The 22,431-nt window shown below is 43.2% G+C and overlaps 2 protein-coding genes across 16 annotated transcripts in view; one reads left to right on the top strand and one right to left on the bottom strand.

Moving 5' to 3' along the window:
* slc12a4 (solute carrier family 12 member 4) overlaps window positions 1-22,431 on the top strand; it is a 201,404-nt gene that overhangs the window by 135,093 nt on the left and 43,880 nt on the right. For 5 of the 9 annotated variants that reach the window (XR_015857432.1, XR_015857428.1, XR_015857429.1 and 2 more), the window contains exons 24-25: window positions 582-739; window positions 6,558-6,628. The gene's annotated coding sequence lies outside the window, so the exon portion shown is untranslated. Of the gene's footprint in view, window positions 1-581; window positions 740-6,557; window positions 6,658-22,431 lie in introns of all 9 variants that reach the window. The other 4 variants (XR_015857433.1, XR_015857434.1, XR_015857431.1 and 1 more) reach the window with 3 other exon arrangements.
* Window positions 1-22,431, bottom strand: part of celf6 (CUGBP Elav-like family member 6) — a 105,280-nt gene that overhangs the window by 78,116 nt on the left and 4,733 nt on the right. For all 7 annotated transcript variants that reach the window (XM_088370600.1, XM_088370603.1, XM_088370602.1 and 4 more), the window contains exon 2: window positions 20,171-20,253. In XM_088370600.1, coding sequence (XP_088226726.1) covers window positions 20,171-20,253 — 83 coding nt within the window. The remainder of the gene's footprint in view (window positions 1-20,170; window positions 20,254-22,431) is intronic.

Raw genomic sequence — 22,431 nt, 5'->3', positions numbered from 1 at the left:
TGAAATCATTTTTCCAAGAATGAAGTCGTAATGTTATTATTATCTGCCCCAAAGCAGGTTGACTGAATGGAACTTTTTTTAAAAATAAATCACTGACCTAAATGGACTTTTTTTTTCCTTTGAAGAAAAAAAGACTTCCACAAGAGACATTGTCCACTTTCCAAAGAATGATTTTCAATAAGTGTCAAACAAGGGGGGAGGCGCAAACATTTACTGAACGTTTAAATTAAATAAATAAATAAAAAGTAAAAAATCAGCCCGTGGGGAATTACAATTTCTTGTTCTGTGTAAGCACAAAGGGCAGGAGGACGGATTAAACCCCCACATTATAGTCAAAGGACGAGTGAGACTCATGTACTGAGAGGCAATTTACCATCCTGACCTTTCTATCTTTAAAATGTTCACATCTTCCCACACACACACACACACACACACACACACACACACAAACACACACACACACACGCACACGCACGTAACACACACACACACACACACACACACACACACACAATTTTGACTCTTTTTCCAGTGCAAGTAATCATGTCAAGATTTTTTTCTTCTTCTTTTGTTCCTCTCAGTGTAACTTGATGAACAGATAAAATGGAGCTTGAAGGAGAAGCAAAGTGGGGACCTGGATGATGATGATGATGATCATGATCATGATGATGATGATGGTGACAATGAGAGGAGAATTGTTTCCTGAGTGGGCTACAAGTAACAGTACAGTCCTGCAAAGGTAAATGACAATGAGACACTCACTAAAATTCTTGGTTTTGATTTCTGGCTGTCTGATTACAGATTTAATATTCTCTTACTATTTAAATGAGACCATTTTACATTTTATTCCCAGAGTCCCGTATGTTGTCACATGCTGGAACACATTCAGAAAATTACACACTGGTTGGGCATCATACCCCCCCCCCCCCCCCCCCCCAAAAAAAAAGAAGATGTTCACAGTGCCAGCATAATTTGGTTTAGAAAATATGTTAATGTTTTATCATACATAAAATTTCCGGATTTCTTTTTCACCTCAGTTGCTCGGTCCACCTCCCCTGGGGCAAAGCCCTTCTCTAGTATACCAGATTAGCTCACCGGTGGACCCCCCGCATCCAGCCCCCACCCTTCCACTTTCCCTCTATATGGGATCAATCCATATTATGGGATGCCCTGCTGTCCCAGCATGTGGGATCCGTAATGTCAAGCATGCCCATATGCCCAGATGAACTCTGGTTTGTGAACTGGGCCGTGATTCGTGAGTCACTAGCGACGGCTCGGATTTCTCACGGGAGAACGACGCCGTCTCCTAATGACTGACCATCTTAATCGAGTAAGACTAAAAAAAAAAATGGAGAAAGAGGCGTTATATCCAGAAAGCACAAAACCGCATCTTGTCGGCCTCCCGGCAGAGTTGATCTTTCATTGAACATATGGCCGGAGGGTCGAGAAGGCGCTGCGTCTCGGCAGGCTGGATTAAGCACGGCCTAACAGGTTGCGAGGGAGCGGTGACGTCCACATGATGTACGCATGCAGGAAGGCGAGAGCGCAGATGCCACGGCGGGCGGGGAGGCTAAGTCCTCGTTAAGAATCGGCTCCACCAACGAAACACCGCTGTGACGCGTGACTGTCTTCCAATCTGGATGAGCAGGAATGGATTATGGCTCGTGAGCTGTAGTCACCTTTCTCGTTTGGGATAAAGCAACTACGTGACAGAATATTGAATCTAGCCTCAAACATTCTCAACAATCTACCGCCAAGGAGAGCGAGTAGCTGAAGGAAGTCTGCTGGATTGAACGTGAGGAGAACCGCTCCCATGTGGTGCCATTACTTCTGCCAGAACCAGTTAGCCTTACTCAGTGTTGTTCAATGTTGATTAGGAAACCGAGGGGGGCTCGGGAACCACTCGCAGGCAAAGGACCAGTCAGATTGTCCGGTATAGTTTAAAGACTTCTACCATGCTGTTTATGTCGACCAGGTTCCATCTTTTTAGTAGCTCCAAGAATATATCATGACTGAATCTATTTGATATCAATACACGGTATTGCTAAAGATTGAGCAAAATCAATCTCCCGACAGTGTGGAAGTTAAAAGGAGACCCCGCCCCTCCCGTACTGTAACAACCTCACAGAGGTTTTTTTTTTTCATAGCTGCATATGCTTCTGCTTAAAGCACTGCTGAGATTTATGCCGCTGTCAGCTCACAAGGGTGCAATCAGAAATAAAGATCCCATAAACCCCTCTGATGTGTCCGCAGGTACGGCACTACTGCTGATGGTGAATATACTCTCCAGTATACCGAGTATTTTCTTTCTGTATTATAATTTATTTTTGTTGATTTTAATAATTGGACCCGCGTAGGGTTACTGGCAGGAATGTTCCCAGGTAACTTATTTTCAGCCACAATACGGACCGGACCAAGTTTAGAAGATGGAGCACTAAACCCCCGACAGCAATGTCAAGTTCACCCACAGCCCGCCACGTCACGTCACCGTAGCGACAGCTCTGCCGCCTCAACCCACTCGTCTCTGCCCTGTCCGGTCGGCCCCTTCACCGATCTCGCTGCCGCCACCGCTTCCTTAGGGCCAGACAATCGCTTATCCTGCCGCCTTCACCGTCTGTCAGAGTTAACTGCGGGGGAGGCAGACAAGAAGTAGGAGATGGGAAAGAGTTGGACGGATGAACAGAGTGAAGCAGGAAGGCGATATTCTGATTAGATACTTTTGGCACACAGTACAAACATTCGTACTTGTGACATACATCCTGCCCATCCCACTCCCCCCTTCCCCCATGCCTTCATCTTTTTCCAGGTAATTCCTTGGGTCCTACTCACATCACCCTCCTTTTACTCTCTTCACTCGGGCTCTCAAAGTGAGCACTTGACAACATTTTGATCCCTTCCCAACCCCCCACCCCTGAAGAAAAATATAGTGAAGGGGAAAAAGTAATGGGCAGAAAACTGAAATGACTTTCAGGGCCCTCATGTAAAAAGCGTGGCTCGCTTCTCCACTCAGGCAATATTCCCTCAATTATTGCCACTCACACAACCGTTCTCCCTTCACCACTGGCTGAAGTTTTAATTCCCGGGCTTGGGATAGAAAAAATGCCCTCGACATAATGTGGAAATAACTCTTGGCGGATTGTGGGCGCTGCATGCATGAACTGTCTATTACTGTTGAAGGGGAGCGTATGATTTGGAAGCTGAAAATCGGAGTAAGGGTGCTATTTCAAAATGTATTAGACCACCATGGCCGATTTGTCTCAGAGTCAATCTAGCATCAGGAAAAGCTTTAACGTGGACTGTTTCCGTTTAAGGGAACTCTCGATGTTTTACAGTTTCTTAACGAATTGATCTCGATTAGCAATAATGCGGAAAGCACTTTCGGGTACTACGAGAGGTACAAGAGCATGACATTGGTCAGTCAGTTTACAAACAGGTTCGGAGATATGACACAAATCCAAGTCAGACTGTGTCGTAATCTACACTAATGCCGCAGTTGACGTCAACATGATGGTGAATATTTGTACGAAAAACATTTCTCAGCTATTTCAACGGTCAGCTGTAACTTCTCCAGATCTCTTCTCCGTCTTTATATTGAGTAGCTGAAATAATATTCTGCACCCACGAGCAGCTCAGCTCTCTGATTGGTCGAATGGGAGTGAATCGGGCCCCTTAATGCCAAAATGAGTGCAAGTATAATTTTGGGAGAAAATTGGGAGTCATCAGCGAACACTTGAACAGGAAGTGAATTTGTCCATTTGCCAGCTGAGCTTCCACATCCTTAAAGTGCTATTTTGACTCCCTCATCTTTTAATTGCCTTCTAGAGTAGAAACGGCCCTTCACCTCCACTTTAAATAGACACTGGTGGTTAGTATGCATATTGGAGGAAGCACACTGGAGATTTAAACATGCACATAAGGAAAGGAACAAAAGCGGCTAAATTTGTCTGTGACTCATACGCTGACAGCAGGAAGGACAGAGGCTTCGTCTCGGGTGGGGTGGGGGGTGCTGTCTCGGTTTACCCGGCGGCTGCTTGCTTTGTGGAAATGGGAAGAGACACACGGGCCAGGGCGACGAGGCGTGGGCTGCTCGGCCGGGAAATGTTTCATCACGACTCATGGCGAGTCTTTCCCGGCAGGGGGTGCGATAGGCTTTGGGGGTTGTGCGAGGGTATGTGGGTGGATAGACAACAAAACACGCTAGGGGGTTCCGATTTTCAAGCTAAGAACGGCGGCCGAAAAAACCCACTGGTTGGAGCTCTGCATCGTGCATCCCTGTTCTGATTAAACTATCTGACGGAAATGACCCAAAGCATGCCATGCAGGTGGAGGCAGAAAATAAGTTATGAAGGTCAACTAAAAGGCTACAATGCTAATGTGTTGCTTTCTAACATGCATGCCAATTGGTGATAATGAAAACGGAGTGCCGCAGGGTGTCGATGTAAGTCCCCACACATTGATAAAGGCATCTGACAGTTCACTTATTTTACCCATCCATCCAAGACCTCATTAAGGTGCCAGGTGAGCTGGAGCCAATCCCAGCAATGACCAAAACACTAAATGTTCATTCTGTGCATTTAACACATTATTGGAAATGTGATCTTATCCAAAGTTGTTATCACTGAGGAAATAGCTAATGCTAGCCAACATTCAAAAATATAATTTTTTGCAGCCACCTATTTATAACACACAATTTACTCACTGCCAGCCTCGTTAAAAACCTTGACGTCTATATCCATCAATGGCAGTGAAAAAATAAAAAAATAAATGAAATGAATATAATCCCTAATGTCAGAAATACGCTTCAGTTGAATGAGGACAATAGCAGCAGAAGAAAACAGAGCAGAAGATATCAGTCCCATTGTAATAATCCTCCAATTCCGTGATATTTGTCAATACTATCATCGTGTCATACGATGGGGTGGTTCCCAGCAGCACAAGTTGCACGCCAGCCTCCCCAAACAGCAACAAGAAGGATCATGTTTGTACAGCAGATGCAAATCAGCCCCTTTATTGATTTAGTGGCCTCTGGTGTGGAGTGCTGAGTGCTTTCTGCCTTTTCAACTTCATGCTGTGACAACTCTGCTTCTATTACAATATACCCCTCCACTTGATATTTGGATTAGATGCGGTCTGCAAACAGACTGTAAATGTCACTTATTTTTTAAAATCTCTCTTAAAACACAAAGGTATAAATAAGCTCCAAACGTTACATACAATCATGTGGCTATAAGTGTTGCTGAAATGTATTTGAATAAACACTAATTGTTTGTGTGCAATGTTGTGTATTGGAGTGTTTGTTGCTTGGAAGCGCTCTGAAACCTTATTACTGCTGTTCACTGAATTTGTATGGAAGTCTGCAAGGGGGATACGTGAAGCTTGAAATTATTCAAACAGCCCGTCCTCCAACCTCAACCGCGGTAACTTAATCTTTATTTATGTATTTATTCAATCTCCAATGAGAGGGGATGCATTTAATGCTTTCTCCGCTGACATCATCCTCTGAAAAGTGGCAAGAGGAAGAAAGAGGAAAAGAATATAAGAAAATACAAATATTGGTGCTGTCCATTGATATGCAGTGTTGGGAGTTACAAATTAAATAAAAATAAATATAATATAATAGTCAATGGGCAATTTATTTCAGAATGTTCTGAATGATTTTCTATATCAGTTACCAGGTGCTTGGATACAGTATACTTTTTACCTTTTTAGCGACAATGAGTCGACGGTGCCTCTGCTGGCTGCCGTCAAGTACTGCACATATTTTGCCCCATTAAATGTTTTGTTTAATGTGTTAAAATGAACACGTCTGCCAAAACTGCTCTTAAAACAGCAGGAAGCTGCTCAATTGTGACATGACTAACTTTTGCATGCTTGAGTCAAAATAGATTTTCCATTTGCGCCTTTGTGCCGAGTTAATTGAGAACTGCCACGTCTATCTTTAGGTGCCGCGTGCATTTCATCTGTCCAAATAATGTTGGCACTTGCGAGCATGCAGCGGAGGCGGCATTGTTCAGCTCTTCCAATTCCACAACTAATCCAACAAGTGTTCACCAAAAAACTCAAATGAATCTAAACTGGGTTTTTCTTTTTCTTTCTTTTTTTTAGACCTCATGAAATAAAAGATTGCCTGTGCAAGGATTATAATGGTTTGGCCATAAATAGTCTGCCAGTCACGGATGCATTCAAGACATATTTGTGACTTTAAAAAAGAAGAGCCACTTATCATCTTAGCTTTAAAATGCATTTAAATAACTTCTGAAGTCAGAAAAATAACCAAGTACCTGGAATGCCATCTACTTGTGTGTACCTCACGTTGCAGCCGGAGAGTGTGTATCAAACATAAGACTGGACTCGAGCACACTATTAATAGAATACCAAATTATCAGCTAATTAATCAGCTGCTCGAAGAAATTAGATGATAATAAGACCTTTGCGGGGCTTCCTGTGCTGAATTGATCTAAATAACGATGAGCTAACACACACACACAAACACTCACATATGTATGCATGGTTAAATGCAGCATGAAGGGCTGACTTTTTTTTCATTTTCATTTCAGGGGCAAAAGATAAGACTCGGACCATTCAATCCAGCAACGTCAAAACTGATTGTTGTAAAAGCGGAGTCAAGGTGAGCTGCTTCTACTTCATCTCGTAAAAGTGAGTCCAGTTTTTGTAATATGGTCGACCAGCAAAATAGTGGAAAATATGCATCGAACTAACACCAATTGAATTGCATTGGGAGGGTAGTAAAGGAATGAAAAAAATCTTTACAAATTGCAATTTTTTTCCCCAAAAAACTGAGGATGAATTCTGAGAAAAAAAAGTCATTATAGTTCAAACTACAGACAGCAAATTAAGTACACTCCTGAGTGAAAATGGTTAATGTTAAAACGATTACATGTGTTAGTATGTGTGTGTTAGTATGTGTGTATGTGTGTGTAGAGAGAAAAAGTAAGAGTGCTGAAGTTGATTGACAGCACAAAACAATGTCTTCGGGTGGATGCTTGGAGCTGCCATACATCCTTGTTAGACCTCCTGTCTCCCATCGGCCAGAATGGTCCCCTTTATCTCCCCTGCACTCGATTGGACACATACACACAAACACACACACGTACGCACACACATTTGCTATGCCATCGCCCTGATAGAAATGTGCAAATTGGTTTCAAATTCTCATATGATGGATTGCATATGCAGTATAAATAGCATTATCACCATGTATCATTTTTTGTTATGATATAGCATCAATACAAATTTGTCAAATCTAGATTACAATGCCTGAGTAATTTATTTGGATGTCACACATTCATTCAAAATTCATTCGTCTTTCATGTTAGTACTTACAAAAATGTTTCAAGTACCTGTGCTTGAAATTAAAGAAAGTCAGCAATTTTGATTGAAAACATTTTGTCTGAATTTTAGAGCTCGTAGTTTGACAAACTTCAACTATGGAATTTGTCCAAACCGATCTCCATCATGGTCAATTTGAAAACTTGCTGGATGCCATTTTAAATCTTTCTAAGTAAGACCAGAATCTTCACTGTCCCTCAGTTTTCATATCTTGATGCTACCTAAAGCAAACCGCGCTACCGTAAGAAGACGAATGAGTGTTCCAGAAAATCTTTTCTAGAATCCATTACCACGCTTTTGTACATTTTCTCACAGCGCACAATAGCTTGAAGTGAAACCACCACCGGCGCTGTCGAGCGCTCGTGATGGTCTTCGCGGCGGTGGCGTCCCAGCCAGCCTTCGGGGCTCATGACTTTTACGAGACAGTCGGAGGTCAGTAATGAATATACATGTGCGGTCTGCAACGGGAGGGACGAGGCGACATGAAGTAGAGTGGAAGGGGAAGAAGAAGAAGATGAATACTGAGTTAACGTGCCGAGCGGCGTCGGGCTCCGTTCCCGCTTGCCCAGTCGCATTGTCCTCCGCTGTTAGTCTCAGCCGAGCTTGTGAACATAAATATTTACACAGTTGTCATGAGCGGGATTTATAGGAGCAGTTCTTCTCTTCCCCCATAAGAGAAATACTACTTTCTCTTTTTGCACTATGCATCTCACCTCTGCCTGTTGTCTTGCCGCTGCATGCCCAGTGGAAATATTGTCTCATTGTGTTGACACTTCTCGCCCCCCTACCCACCATCACAGGATCAAATAAGCTGTGTAGGGATTTTATTATTTGCAACTGGTCAGCTGGTGAAGTGGGGGTAGGCCAATAAAAAGTCTGCCAAAAAGCTTATTGTTCAATACTTGATGTAATAAGAGAACTGCTGCTGTCCACATGCACTTATTTCTCTTGACCACCTCTGGGATATTTGCTGTCAAAGCCAGTGATAAATCATTCCTCCTAGTAATAGCGGAATAAAAGTGGTTTAACCAGCCACTTCAACTTAGTTCAACATTGGGCACATTTCTCTATTTGGTTTAATAATTCAGTAGCTGCAAAGACCAGGAAAACAAAGTTTTGTCCTTCTAAGACAGAGGTGTCAAACTCTGGTCCGTGGGCCAAATTTAGCCCGCTCATGTATTTTTGTGTCAATACTAAAATTGCAAATTGTCAAAAATTGACAAAAATGAGTTTGACACCCCTGTTCTAGTTAAAATTCCCAATTGCATTGTGCAGGTGTGCAGGGAATGAAGCATAAAAGGTTTTCTTGAAAGTAACTCAGGGTATTGAGCCACATGCTGCTTTACCAGGTCTAAATATAATCGTCTCTCACTCCTGAACCTGAGCATAAAAGTTCGGTGGTGAACGTAAACGAAGTATCTTCTGATGGTGCGTTATTAGCATTCTGTGATTTATAGGCAAGTTAGCAAACTTTGTTGACATAAACTAACCTCAAACTCAAATTCTTCCATCTATTTGAAGACGGTGCTAAGCCATCCTGACTCACCCCCACTGCTGTATTCTCTCTACCAATGCCACATCTACTTTCTTGGTGTCTCTCCTCTGATATCTTGGCATGTAATTAACTCCTTGGCGTGCGCTGTGGGCTGTCATCTGCATGGTAATAAATCTCACCGCTCCTTACCGTACTTGGAGGAAGCGTGTGGAAGTGTGTGTGTGTGTGCTCTGCAAACACGCCAGTCTCACTTTGATCAACCTACCTGTTGGGTTCGAAGCTGAGTGATAATCGTTTCAAATGCGGTCCAATTTATCGTGTTTTTTTTTTTTTTTTTTTGACGAGCTGTAGCCGTCTGAGCATTTTGGACATGGTGTCTTCCCGTTCCTATCGTAGCCTTCTATTTGTTTGTTCCTACAGGCCTTGTGCCATCCATAATGGAGTAATTTCCTCTTGCCCACTTTATCAATGGAGAGGCTCCTCTTTCCTGGAGATGCTTGGCCCTTGGCCAGAGTGCGTACAGTAGATCAGCCAAAGTCACAAAGCACAAGCAGCTTCATTGTGTGTGTGTGTAAGGTATACCGTAGGTGTGTTTGTCGTAGCCTTGGGTTCACATGCAAGTAATAGGATGAAAGTTCAGGGGTGTGTGGGAGGTGATTATGTGTGTTTTCAAGATGGATGAAGAGAGTGGAGATTGCGCCCCGTCCGTCGCGGCGCGGCGTTCCCTTTAGGTCTAATGAGCGCTACGCCGTGACCTCAGCCTCAGAGGTTCACGGGCCCGATTAAACATGGTCTGCGAGACGACTCAGGGGAGACTCAGGCAGAGCGGCGGCGGCTCCCTCCTCCCGACTGGGCTCGCCCTCCCCTCCGTTGTCTTAATGGCTCCTTGTGAACTAACCCCATTTGTCTCTATCACAAGCCAACACGCACACACTCAGCACTCTAAAAGTGATGTTGCCTTTGTTTGACTGTCATTTGTCTTTATTATTGTTTTGTTTCTTCCTATACTTTCCTTGTCTCTCGGTTATATAGTTTTTCAAAGCAACAGTGTGGAATGCTCACGGGTAAATTCCATTCAAACCACGACGGTATATACAGTACAGAATTACGTGCACAAATTGGGATTTATTGACATTTGATCTAATATCAGAGCTTCAGGGAATGATATGATCAAAGTTAAATCTAATAAGTTTAACTTGGATGCTATGGCCGTGTGGGCAATCTGGCTCACGCGCTTTGGCTCTTTGGTCTCGTGGTTGCTGTTGTTGCCAGTATGAAGGTCTTTCAACAGAACTTGGTTCAAATCCAGTATGAGTTCAATTAGAGAATGGAATTGTTTGATATGAGACAATTGGTAGAGTGCCATTCTGATGGACCACTTGGACAGATGAATTTTGGGAAATTCATTGGGTCAGTGCCAGTTTTCTTTTTAAACAATATACTGTTCCTGCCATTCAAATCTTGGTTGATTGTTCAAAGTTCCATGACAAATCTGGGACAAGGAGGCATGTCCAACTTGAAGAACCCTTGAGACAGGTGAACTCTATCAATTGAGATGGGTATGACACTCATTCTCCAGGGTTAAATCCATGTTGATTGTTCTTAAAATTTTTCTGTAGTACAGATCTCACATTGCCCATCTCCGCTTCCTGCCATACTTCAGATCATCTAAGAAATGGGACTGAAGTTGAGCAATGATGATTAACGGCAACAGGATCCAGGATCTGGCATAACTCATGATAAGATAGCTTTCCACAGAGACTTTGATTTATCTGGCTGTGAGGCGTGGAATATTGGCCATTCCTGGCGCCGGTGAGGCCACACGGGGTCACGAGTGGAAGACAACGTTAGTCGAAGCGCAGACGCCCCAGCATGTTTTAATCTTCCCCTCTTTACTTTGATCCGGCTAACTTGAGTCAAAGCTCTCTCCAATCACCGGCGAGACGTTTTAAAGGGCTGCAATTAGAGGCCAAATAGCCGGTCGTTTATCAAACTCCTTTCATGTCCACTAGTCTGTTCTGTGAAGGCGGTCGATTGTCTGCGCGGCACCTAAGGCTCAGTCCAACCTCTGCTTGCTGTTGCTCCACAGGTCAAAGCACAATCGGGCCAAGAGGAAAAATGGAAGGGCAGTTAGTTGACTGGAACACTGTGACCAATACATCACTTGTATATACACCATAGTTCCGATGTTCGATAGCAGCTTAGCTCTAATAATCTAGGTCAGAGCGACTTCTACATTTGCTTCTTAGCAGACTTCTTGGAGACTATTCTATCAGAAATGAGACTGAGGACAGCGAGAAAACTCAATAGAGTAAAAATATACCCGCAGCAACTTCAATAAACAACCCAGCCTAAATTTTGTCGTTTACCTATCCCCCAACATCCAAAGATCACTTTAACTGACTTCCTTGACACCAATGACAGAAATCCAATTACTAAAATCAGCTTTGTTTTCTTCCCCCTAAAAAAAAAAAAAAAAAAAAAAGTACAGTGCTGCCAGGACTAAACAGAATCCCGGTTGAGCTCCAGTGGTGCAGGGCATGGTAGGAGGAGGAGGCTGCAGGGCCCTGACCACATAATGCTCTCCCAGTGAGCCTTCATCCATGCCTCCAGCAGCCCTGCACAGATAGAGCCAGCCTAGGCAAAAACAAAGAGTGTATACAGGAAGAAGAAGGTGAATTAGGCCAACCAGAGGTCTGTTTTGATGGGGGAAGAAAATTGGAAGAAGTACGAGGGCAAGCTCAGGGGCCTCTGTGATCACAGGAGAGGCGAATGGGAAAGGGGAAAAAGTGAACAGAGACATTAGGAATGACAGAGGAAGCCGAGAATTGGAGCTGACAGGAGGGCCTGCGCTGACAGGAAGGAGAAAGCAACAGGGTGAGAAGGGTGGTGGTGATGGTGCTTGTGTGGGATGCTGGGAGGGGGTAGACGAAATTAGACGAGCAAGCGCATCTGTTTGCTACTCATGAGTGTGCAGCAGCGTTGCCGGGGAAACGGCAGCCGCTTGGATTATGAGCTCATTAGCGAGCGTCCTCCTTCTCCTCCTCATAGCAGCCACTCAACTATCTGATGCACAATAGCACACGTGTATAATAAAAAGTCTCGCATCATGTTGCGTTGGCCAGCAAAGACCTTTGGGCATTGACGGCTCAATCTGTCACTGTGGACATTTACACCCCCTTTTATGTATGTGTGGGGGTTGGGGGGTGTGGGGCAAGGTGCTAATCTTGGCTGATATCTTTGCTTGCAGCTTTGCGCCTTATCTGCCTTTGCTGTCAGTCACAGCAGATCAGACCACCTGACCACCAAAGAAGCACTTTCACACAATGCTAGATTCTACTCGACAAGGATTTTTTTTTGTAGAATTAGTTTTAAGATGCTAATCGGCCATACTTGAGTCCATTTTCAGATTTAAAGGCGTACATCCAAGTTTTGTCCGTAGTCTCTCGTTTCGGGTTGGTCTCCGTACGAAATTTTCGGTATGCACGCTCATACCCGCTCCTCACCGCGCTAATCCCAACTGCTGGCATTTTCTCTGTTAGTGAGCTTTGCCGCGGGGGCGCCCGCAGCCCAGGTACTACAAATAATAAAAAATATATATAAAATCCCTTTTGGGCAGGTTTAATATATTTTTTTTTTAGGTAAGGCCGCTTTTATGTGGGGGCAGGAGTGCTCCGGTTCCCTAATGCTGGAGTAATTGTAGATAATGGAGTTTTAAGGACAGCTGCCGATGCAGGTTTAAGTAGGATTTGAGTGGAGATTTATGACGGAGGGAGAACGAGTGGCAGGGTGCAAAAGTTGGAGAGGCACAAGCGAGTGAGGAGGAAGTCAAGGAGGGTTTGTGGAGAAGGAGGGTTTTGCCGCAGCTTATCCCGGCGGAGGTGAGAAGCAGGTGAGATGGGAGGAGGGGAACTAAATGGCTATGTCTCATTGCAAGGTAAAAAAAAACTCAAATAAAACTCGGCCGTATTTTAGTGTGAAACGAGAGGCCGTCTGGCTAGTGGAAGAAGGGGGCGATGGAGGGCACTAGCAGGATGACTAATTGGGGGGATGCGAAATGAGGCTTGACTCAATCTGCACCCTTGAATCAACTCTGCCCTACAGCATGCTTCAAATGGGCTCCCTGAGTGCTCCCCCCCTACACACACACACCTTGATTATACCCTTTCAATGTTACGCTCTGACTCCTCGTTGGGGGAAATTTGACAGCGAAAAAAGGCAAGACTCGAAAGGGGGCAGTTGAGATATCGGTCAATACTTAGCAGGGGCACAAAAGTAGGGGAATGGAGAGTGAGTAATATCATCTAAACGAATCGCCATGAAAGCGATTTGAGAGTTGGGGGGGTGGATGGGCTCGGGGTGGGGGGGTGTTTGGCTCGCTGTAAAAGCAGCCGTGCGTGGCTTCTCGGCTGCCGTGGCGCTCGCACTTTATGAGGTATGGAGGTGCCGTCTTCCCTTTTAATGATACCGTTTAAATGGAAAAGCAGGAGCTTCTGTCGCCACCAAGGACTTGGATGTGCCGAACCCCTGCAACCTCCATTTCGAAAAAGCTTCGACTCATTTGAGGCGAAGAGTTTTCCCTTGGATATGCTTGAGTTGCACTCAGACTGTAAAACACCAACTTGACCAGAATAACGTGAAAATCAAACGATTGAGTCAATCCAAACTGAACAAATTCCGACTCATATATATATATATAACGTTTTCTATATATATATATATATATATATATATATATATATATATATATATATATATATACATACATACACACATACATATAGTTTATATACGTATACATATATTATATACTTATTCAATGCACAATCCATAATGGGATATTTGCCTGCAAAAGTTTTCTGTGCCTAAGGAAACAAGTCCACATGAACACACGTACACACTTTAACACAAACTCACACATCGTGTAGTGGCGTGTAGTGTAGCGTACGGTGTGACTCATATGAGCCTACCGTCGGCAGTTATTCCCAGTGCAATAAAACAAGCAGACTAACTAATGGAACCACCCACACACAAAGCATACTTTTGTTTTGTTTTTTTTGTTTTTTTTAAATCACACAAACAACCTTCACGAACAACACACCAATGCGCACACACACGCTTCATCCCACCCCACTCATTGCTCGTTAGCTGCTACGCGGCATCCATTTTTTTTCCCATGCTGTATGTTGCAGCCGCTCACTGCGCCGCCGTATAAACTGACTTCCTGAACAAACTTCTTCCCAATTACCGTTTGACTTTCCCGCCATTTCTCCTTGTCTGTCCTCCTGTCTTTAATCAGTACGTAAACAAACCCAAGGTCACTGTCTTCTTTTCGCTATGAATGGAGGGAGATGATCGTGCATGTGCTTAATCCTTCGGACAAGCTGATGGAGGAGTGATGCTGTGCTCGTAATTATGTTTCTTTTCTTTTTTTTTCTATTTCATTGTGACTCAGCAGGCTACCAATCAATTCCAACCCGTCCCGTTTTCTGGTCCAAACAAGATTTGTGTGCCTCAGATTCAAGACTTTGCGGGTTCACCTTAATCAGTAACTTTATTTCCAGTACTAGAAAATAACCGAATGGAAAGTCCTTATTTTTTCGTTGGAGTATATCTTATAAACTAGCTGATCGTGCTCCAGCACGGCTTTTGATTTTTAATTGGTTGAGGAAGTGGACTCACCCAGCTGGCAGCCCGGCTTAGAAGCAGCGGCCCAGCCAGCCTGAGTGAAAGTAAAGTTTAAAAGAAAGAAAAAAACTTCGAAGCGTTCCTTCCTGGAATGATGACAGCACCCACACCCTCATTTCCATTTCTTGCTATTTGTCATCCTTCTCCTCACGCTTTCTTTCTCTCTTTCTCTGTGAAGCAGAGATGTTAACAATGCTGTCCCCCCTACATTTACCAGTTCTGCCTCATTACAGCTAAAGAAGCGGCTAAATTAGTGCAGGGGAGCGTGCACCTGTCAGCGAGGGGAAAGAAGGGTGGCGGCGGCAGCGGTAAAGGGGAGGGAAGGTAAAGGAAGCGCTTACTTTAACACGCTTATTAACCAAACTGGGCCGGCTTCTCATCTTCTAGCGTCTGCTTCATTATTAGCGACGTTTCTACAGCAGAGGCAATATTTGCTGACCGATCAAAAGTGTCTGGCCCAGTTTTTTTTTCTTTTTTTATTATCTTGAAAGATTTAGTCGATAATCCCTTCTTAATTTGTCCCCGCGGTCATTTCGGGGGGGAAAGAGAAGGTCGGTCTCATAAGCGCAGGGTAAGAAGTTGTCATAAATTAACCTGCTGCGACCCCGCTTCTTTATGCAGGGACATTACATGCGGGCTTTTCTATCTCACAATTGGAATCCTTTTTAATATTTTAATACATAGCATAGATGATTAGACGATTCGTGGATGATATGAAAGTAACTGAAAATTATCGGAGGTATAAAAAAATGATTTATTTGACAATGTATTTTATATACGGCAGCATGGGCGATGAGAGGTGACTGAATTGATATAGTTTTCTCAAACCTGAGGCTCACAGATCAATTTCTTCACCCACGCCAAAGTAAATGACCTCAAACTGGAATGAATGCCTACATGTGAAGCAGCATAGTGAGAATAAAAAAAAACATCTGCTCATAAAATACAAACTTAACTCCATCGGTTACCATAAACTAATTTGGTAGCCTTTATAATTTTGCACACTGGATTAGTCGCCACTCAATCAAATGCAGTTCTAGCACAATTTCAACCCTTGTCTAAGGCTCCCCACGAAGCTCCTGTTTTACTTATTTATTTATTTATTTATTTATTTAGCCTGATAGTTCATTTAATATAAATGTGTTTGTCGTATCACGCCTCACTCAAGGTTGCATTTGAAGGCAATTATAAGACAAAGTCGTTTTTAGAGACCCCTGATGGCTGTTTTGTACCGCTACAAAGTTTCATATAGACTTAGCATATCCATTTTTATTATCTTTGTTTCCAATGGTGTAAAACTAGAGAGCATTCTTTTCGCATTTGTTTACCCCAAGGGGCTAAATGGGCTCTATATGATTTCCAGACCCAGAAGTCTTGAGATTCAAGGCCTTTAAATCCACTATCCGTCCCATAGTATGGATCTGCCACATTTACTGGCTGCTGCTAAAAATCAACAGTTTTGTCATAAAAAAGAAAACGGACTTTCCCATGTCCGCCCACTAGACTATTTGTCAGTATTACCATTTGGTAAAATCCCATCAGATGGACCAAAATGAATTTCTGCACAATAAGGAGAGGCCACCAGCCACATAACAGGGGACGATGCCGAGTTAGTATTGCAATTGTGAGACCATTCGCTCGCGAAATAGGCGGGACGGCTCTGCGCAGCGCAGCGCTGGAGTAAATGACTTCATCCCGCTGGGATAAGAAAGACAATAGGCCATTTTAATTTCGTTTCTAAAGCGGACAGTAGAAGGAAAATGATACCGACTTAATTGATGATTAGGAGAGCACGGGGATCATTTGGAGAGTTCTCGCATCTAGTTTCTCAACATTTTTTTCTTTTTTTTTTAAACTGGACCTTTTGTAGCATAATTGCCACCGCTCAAGGGGCTCCGGGGGTGGAATAATCTCACACTAAGGACAAATTGATCAGCAGTAGACACAATTAGTCCCATAAAAGGATGCATAAAGAAACTGCAGTGTCCAAGTAAGGAGGAAAAATGGATCTGCTGGAGATCCGTGTAAAACATACACCTGGAAGCATGCCGACAAGATGTTTCATTTTGCTGAGTCAGATATGTGATACCAGGATTTAGCACTCAACATCAAGAATATCTGAGAATATTTTTCTTCCAATTCTGATAAAACTGCTCATATAAGGCAACATGAATCGAATATGTTGCTTCTGGACTATCAAATAAATCTACTAAATTTTTCAAGACAAATACATAAATATCATTTGTGTCTAGCATGCAATGCCGACAACTGTTTAGCAAGTGCACATGATTACAGGAGATGTGGGACAACAGCCAAGCTCCTCCTGACCCCGTTTCTGTCTGATGCATTCATGAGTCCATTTTTGGAATTTTCCATGGTGCAGAAAAAAAGCACAGCAATATTTTGGGGACACATTTCTCATTTGGCTGTTTCATCATCAACACTGCAGACAGGTGCTGCTTTTACCCAACAAAAAAATTGCAATATATGACTCAGTCGTGGGGGTGGAAGTAAAAAGCCGAAGTGATATTATGCACAAACGAGAGGAGGAAGATAGACAAAGAGAAGCCAATGTATGCATGTTTTTTTTTTTTTTTATCCTCCAACATTATAATTGGCTTTTGGGCTTCACTCTCACCCAATTAGCATGCTTGTTACACGCAAACACTGGCAGCTAATTGGCCCGAGAGGAGAAAGTGGCGTGGCCCCCGAGATGAGAGCGCAGCATTCATTTGAAGATTAGATCCTCCAATGTCAGGAGGGTGTTTGGCAAACACTTGTAAGGAACATTTCAGTTCAGCCGCAACTCCAAATATTAGTTACACTCGCACGCCGCCTTTATAGCCAGATGGTGTTGCGAATGAGAGGATAAGATTGTTGTAGAATGTTTGGGCAATCAAATAGGCATTGGGGCTTATTTTGGAGGGGGGATCGACTTCAAACTTGTCAAATGGGTTTTCTTCAAAGTATTGGGTTTATCAATCAAATACACCTGTAGCCCCCCAAAACATGTAAAAAAAAATCTATGTCGTTCATGTAGATCACCAAGATGAACAAATGCCAAATGTCCTTGTGGTTTCCTACATCAAAAAATCGGAGCAATTAAAGAAAATATTTGGGCCCTAGGAAAGACTCAGGGGGAACACCATCTTCATTAATGACCTTGCCACATTTTAAGATGTATTTGCCAATTAAGAATCACACTATACTACACTCTCTTGGATGCATTATTTATTCAACACTGCTCGTGATGGTCTTTATATACAATTGATCAAATAACGCTAATGAAGTTTGCTGAGAACCAGCATCATTCCCCCGTGGGCGATTCCCACAACAGTGCAAGATTCAGTCAATAAGATATTGCAAATTAAGGAAAATTTGAAGATTCTCAGCTAGTGATGATGTAATAATCGTGACTTCCTGAGCGCACACACACACACATAGTTTATTTCTGCTTCTTTTCCATCTCACTGTTTGGCGCAAAATTGCCTCAAATGTTGTGAGAGGCGTGCAAAGTGCTAATGAGAAAATAGCACGGTGTGAGAAAAGTGTGAAAAATATGAAACAAATCAGAGTTCTTATAGGAGGGCAGTGTATAAAAAGAGAAGTCAGATGAGGTAAACGTATTTTGAGATTCTGAGGCCATTTTCAGGGTGCATTGGTGGCTCTTTTATAAATAAAATAAATAAAAACTATTTTTAAAAGATGAAGATTTGAAAAAAAATAATAAATATATTATTTGAAAATGGGATATTTTTTCTACATTTCCCTTAATCCTCCATATTTAATCTTCTTCAGTGTTGAAGATTTTTGGAGATGAAAACCTATCCTTGGCCACCCCATCTCCATGACTCTTTCTGATCAGCAGTAGATTTAGCCTTGGAACTCTGTCCTGCATGTGATCTTTGCCCAGTCTCTTTCTTACTGTTAAGAACACTGACTGATCTTAACTGAGGTGAGGGAGGCCTGCAGTTCTTTAGACGTGGTCCTGGATTCCTTTGTGACCTGGAATACTCGTAGCTGTGCTGTTGGGGAATTTTAGGACACTATTTGTAAGGTTCACCTCCGTTCCATGAGGTCTTTGGTGTCCTTGATTGGGAAGGGGCAAAATCTAATCGTGCACATTTGTTCACGATCCTGCCCTCCATAAATGAGTCAAGTAACAGCCTAGCATAGAGATGCTAACACCTAGCAGTGAAACAACCAACTTCCTTAAAGTAAAGTTGACGATGAAAATATAATCACTGCTGGTTATTCTCATCTCGAAAGGCATTCAATGACAGGCGGGAGCGTGGAAAAAAACAAACATCTTTTGTGTTGCCTGACAACCACACACACACACACACACATATGTGGACTCTATCATGAACTGTAAGGAGAAGCCACTGAGGCGCCGACTAACTCAAAGCAGAGGCCGTGACAATAGCAATCAGGCTTGTCTAGAAGTCTTCTTGTCTTTTCTCCCCATGTTTATAGCCTTACTTTAACATCACACACACACAAACACACACATAGAGAAGACCAGGACATCTTTATTAGCCCTCAGTGTGCAGCCTGGGCTCTGCATGAGATTGCAGGACTGACCCCACACTGAGCTCTGTACAGGGCCAATGTTTACCGAAAGCCGGCAGAGCAGGCCATTAACCTCTTTGGAGATAGAAGACAAACAAGTGCGTCCCATCTTAAGGCCAATAAAGACAGAAACCATCATGACAATCATCTCATTATTAAGCCACATGGGATGGGGAGATGGTGCAGGAGCTAGACCCCCCCCCACCCCATCCACCCAGGGGGGCTCTTCTGCAGCGGGTTGAAGTACCTGCGATACGCCACCGAGTGCAAACATGTGATTAACCCAAAAGCAGGAGGGAGACAAAGCCCCCCCCTCCCTCCCCACCTCAAGTCCATCAGACACCTCTGGCCCCTTTCTTTGCACACAATTCTTTTTGGTCCCCAACCTCCTCCAGCCCCCTGGTGGTTTAAGATCCTGCAGCTCTGATTAAAGCCCTAACCTGGCAGGGAGGGAAAATGGGGTAGTGAGGAGGGGGGGTGGGGGTGTGTGTCCTCGTTTAGGACCCACGGGCATAATTCAATCACACCTCGATAATTCCCTAGATGTGATGTCGTCGCACACCGAGTGCAGATACACAACTCACACCAAGGGCCTCCTCCCGTGTTGGCTTTAAGACGTGCCCACCACCAGGAACCTTTTTTGTTATTTTCAACTTTTGTATCTGTCAACCTCAACTTGATTCGGTAAAAGTTACGCATTCGCTGAAGACGAGACGTCAGAAGGAGGACGAAGGGAGAAAATAAATGAGAATTGGAACAACAGAAGCAGATGGCGATATTCATGGTTAAAATAATTGTTTATACTTACTGTTTGATTATATGTGATAATGAGAAAGGGATTCCTCAAGGCAATTAGTGTTTGCGACTGCCATATTGTGAGAGGACGCGGGGAAGGACGGATGTTATGAAGCAGCGCTGATCAAATATTTTCACTCAGATGGGATAGGCCGCGTCTACTTATGTGCATGAGACAGACGGGGATGATGTTTGTTTAGGCCGCCATGCCAAACCGGCCAACCAGCATCTTGAAAAGCTGAGGTTCACGGACAATAAGGATAAACTTACCCCTGGCAGAGTCTTCTGTTCATGGAGGGCGCTCTGGGCTTTCAGTGCTGACTCTCTGGCACAGTATGTAAGAAAGGCACATCCTGCAGAGAGAGAAAAAATGTCATTCCACCATTCTAAGTATTGAAAATAATAAAGAATGGACTTGCTGCAGAAATTCCTTCTAAATTCTGTGAAATTGTCAAATAGTTTTTTTAATACAGGGCATACTGTACATTGCAGCATAGTAGCATAATAATGCAAAGCTAATATAATAAAAATAGTAAGAGTCCGATATTGCTTTTGAATCAGAGTCATGGAACAATTTGATTCAGTAAGATTCAGTGGGATAGGATTACGTATGGTACAGCACAGCTGTAGCTTTTGTCATGTTTCTTAAAAATAAAAGCTCTCCAAAGCACAAATTAATTAAGAATAAAATTAAAAGAAACAAAAAAATCATCAGCACCATCAGATCAATTTATACCTGTTCATAAAAAAACGATTCGATATGTATCTGGATACATGAGGTGCTTTACAATTCATGAACGATATATTTTAAAATGAAATGATTCGATTCCGTTAGAACAAATCCGATTATGGATTCAAGTCATTTTTTTATTTTATGTAACCGTATTATATCTTTGCCAGAAATCTCATAGATCACTACTGATGAGTCACAAAGCTCATTTTGACCCCCCCATATAACAAGAGCTTTATTTAGAACTCCATACTGGGTCAAGCCAGAGCTGGCCCTTTTTTCCCCTTTGTAGTTTTAAACAAATGAGTCATTCTAAAGAAAAAAAACAACAGCTACGACATGAAAGTTGCATCATCTCTTGAGACATCTCAGCAAAAAAAAGTCGCACGAGGTAAACATGCACGGATAAACAAGGCGCTAACAAATGTGCGACAGCTTCCGTCAGGGAGCGTGTCGTGTGTTGGCTGCACAGCTGACAGTGGGTGACCCCATTCAGCTCCAGGTTTTGCACCGTGCAGCATAATTTCCCATTACTACATGTCACAGCGGCTGCCAAGCATTCCCACGAGAGAAGAAGGAGCACAACACACACACGCACGGTAATGATAACTTGCTACCAGCATATAGTCGCCCCCGAAGCTGAGCGACTGGCATTCGGCCAAGAACGCTCCCTTTCACGACAACCTTCACCCGCTACCAGGCACTTAGTCAGAAGGAAAAATCACCCCAGGAGACACTGATGAAACGGCATGCCATACGAGCAAAGCGGAAAAAGTTTTGGGGGCCACCCGGGAGGGGGCGGACGGAACACTCTTCATCCTCCTCTGCGTTACAAAACTGCAGGTTGGCACAAGGGGAGGCGATTCCTGGCTGTCTTAATGTCACATGTGCTTTGCTTTGACAAACACTCGCAATGATAAGATGATTGGAAACGCATCAGAGGACGCGCCTCACTTCAGGGGAGGGAATTCACCCTGGGAATAATAAACATCCCCGTAAATATTAGCATGTCTTGCTTATGAGTCGATTCACATGTTGATCGCTGACTAAAATGCAATGACAGGTTGCGAGAAAAATGAAAAACTCGGGGGATTCTTCACATACCCTTTAGCTCCAGTTCCTTCAAGAACTAAATGTAAATCAATTTGAGCTCTTCTCTAAATCTTGGCCATCTTCATTAAAAATGCAAAGCATCCTTGATTTAATTCCGAAAAGCCTTTCCTGAATATTCCATCCACTATCCCACAAACCATGTTTATTATCATTTTGAATATTGCTTGTATTTACATTTTCCGACCATCTGTAAGACTTCCAGTGAGATTCATGTCAATTATGTATTGTAGTTTTGGTTCTAGTATTTTAATCGCAAAGGACTATGATTGAGAGAGCTTGTTTTGAGAATTGATGGGGCTTAGAAGAGACATTTAAGCCGAGTACAGCAGCTGGTGGCAGGTTGTCGCTGTCAGTGTAAAACGTGTGAATTGACTAATGATGATGCCTCGGCAACAACATGGCACGTGGGGATGAATTCTACCGGGCAAATGTGTATCCTATCATGACAGTATATTAGTTATGGAAAGGTCACAAAATCTGTTCCCTCTTGAAGCAGATTGGATCACAAACTAAGTAAACTCAAACTATCTGTTCATTATAAAAGCGTAGCATATGGCGGGAAAGCTCTCTCAGCTAGCAGATGCAATAAAAAGCAATCTTTCACGTCAATATTTCAAGTTTCTGAAGCAATTAGACGTGCAAGTTGGTCGAGTTAAATGGACAAAGGCTGGGAAATGAGGGCTAGAAA

This window comes from Syngnathus floridae, chromosome 3, assembly GCF_059516105.1.
Source record: "Syngnathus floridae isolate MCC-2025c chromosome 3, RoL_Sflo_1.0, whole genome shotgun sequence".
NCBI classification, from domain to species: domain Eukaryota; kingdom Metazoa; phylum Chordata; class Actinopteri; order Syngnathiformes; family Syngnathidae; genus Syngnathus; species Syngnathus floridae.
The sequence above is the reverse complement of the archived record's forward strand: the minus strand, read 5'-3'. Positions and strand labels throughout refer to the sequence as shown.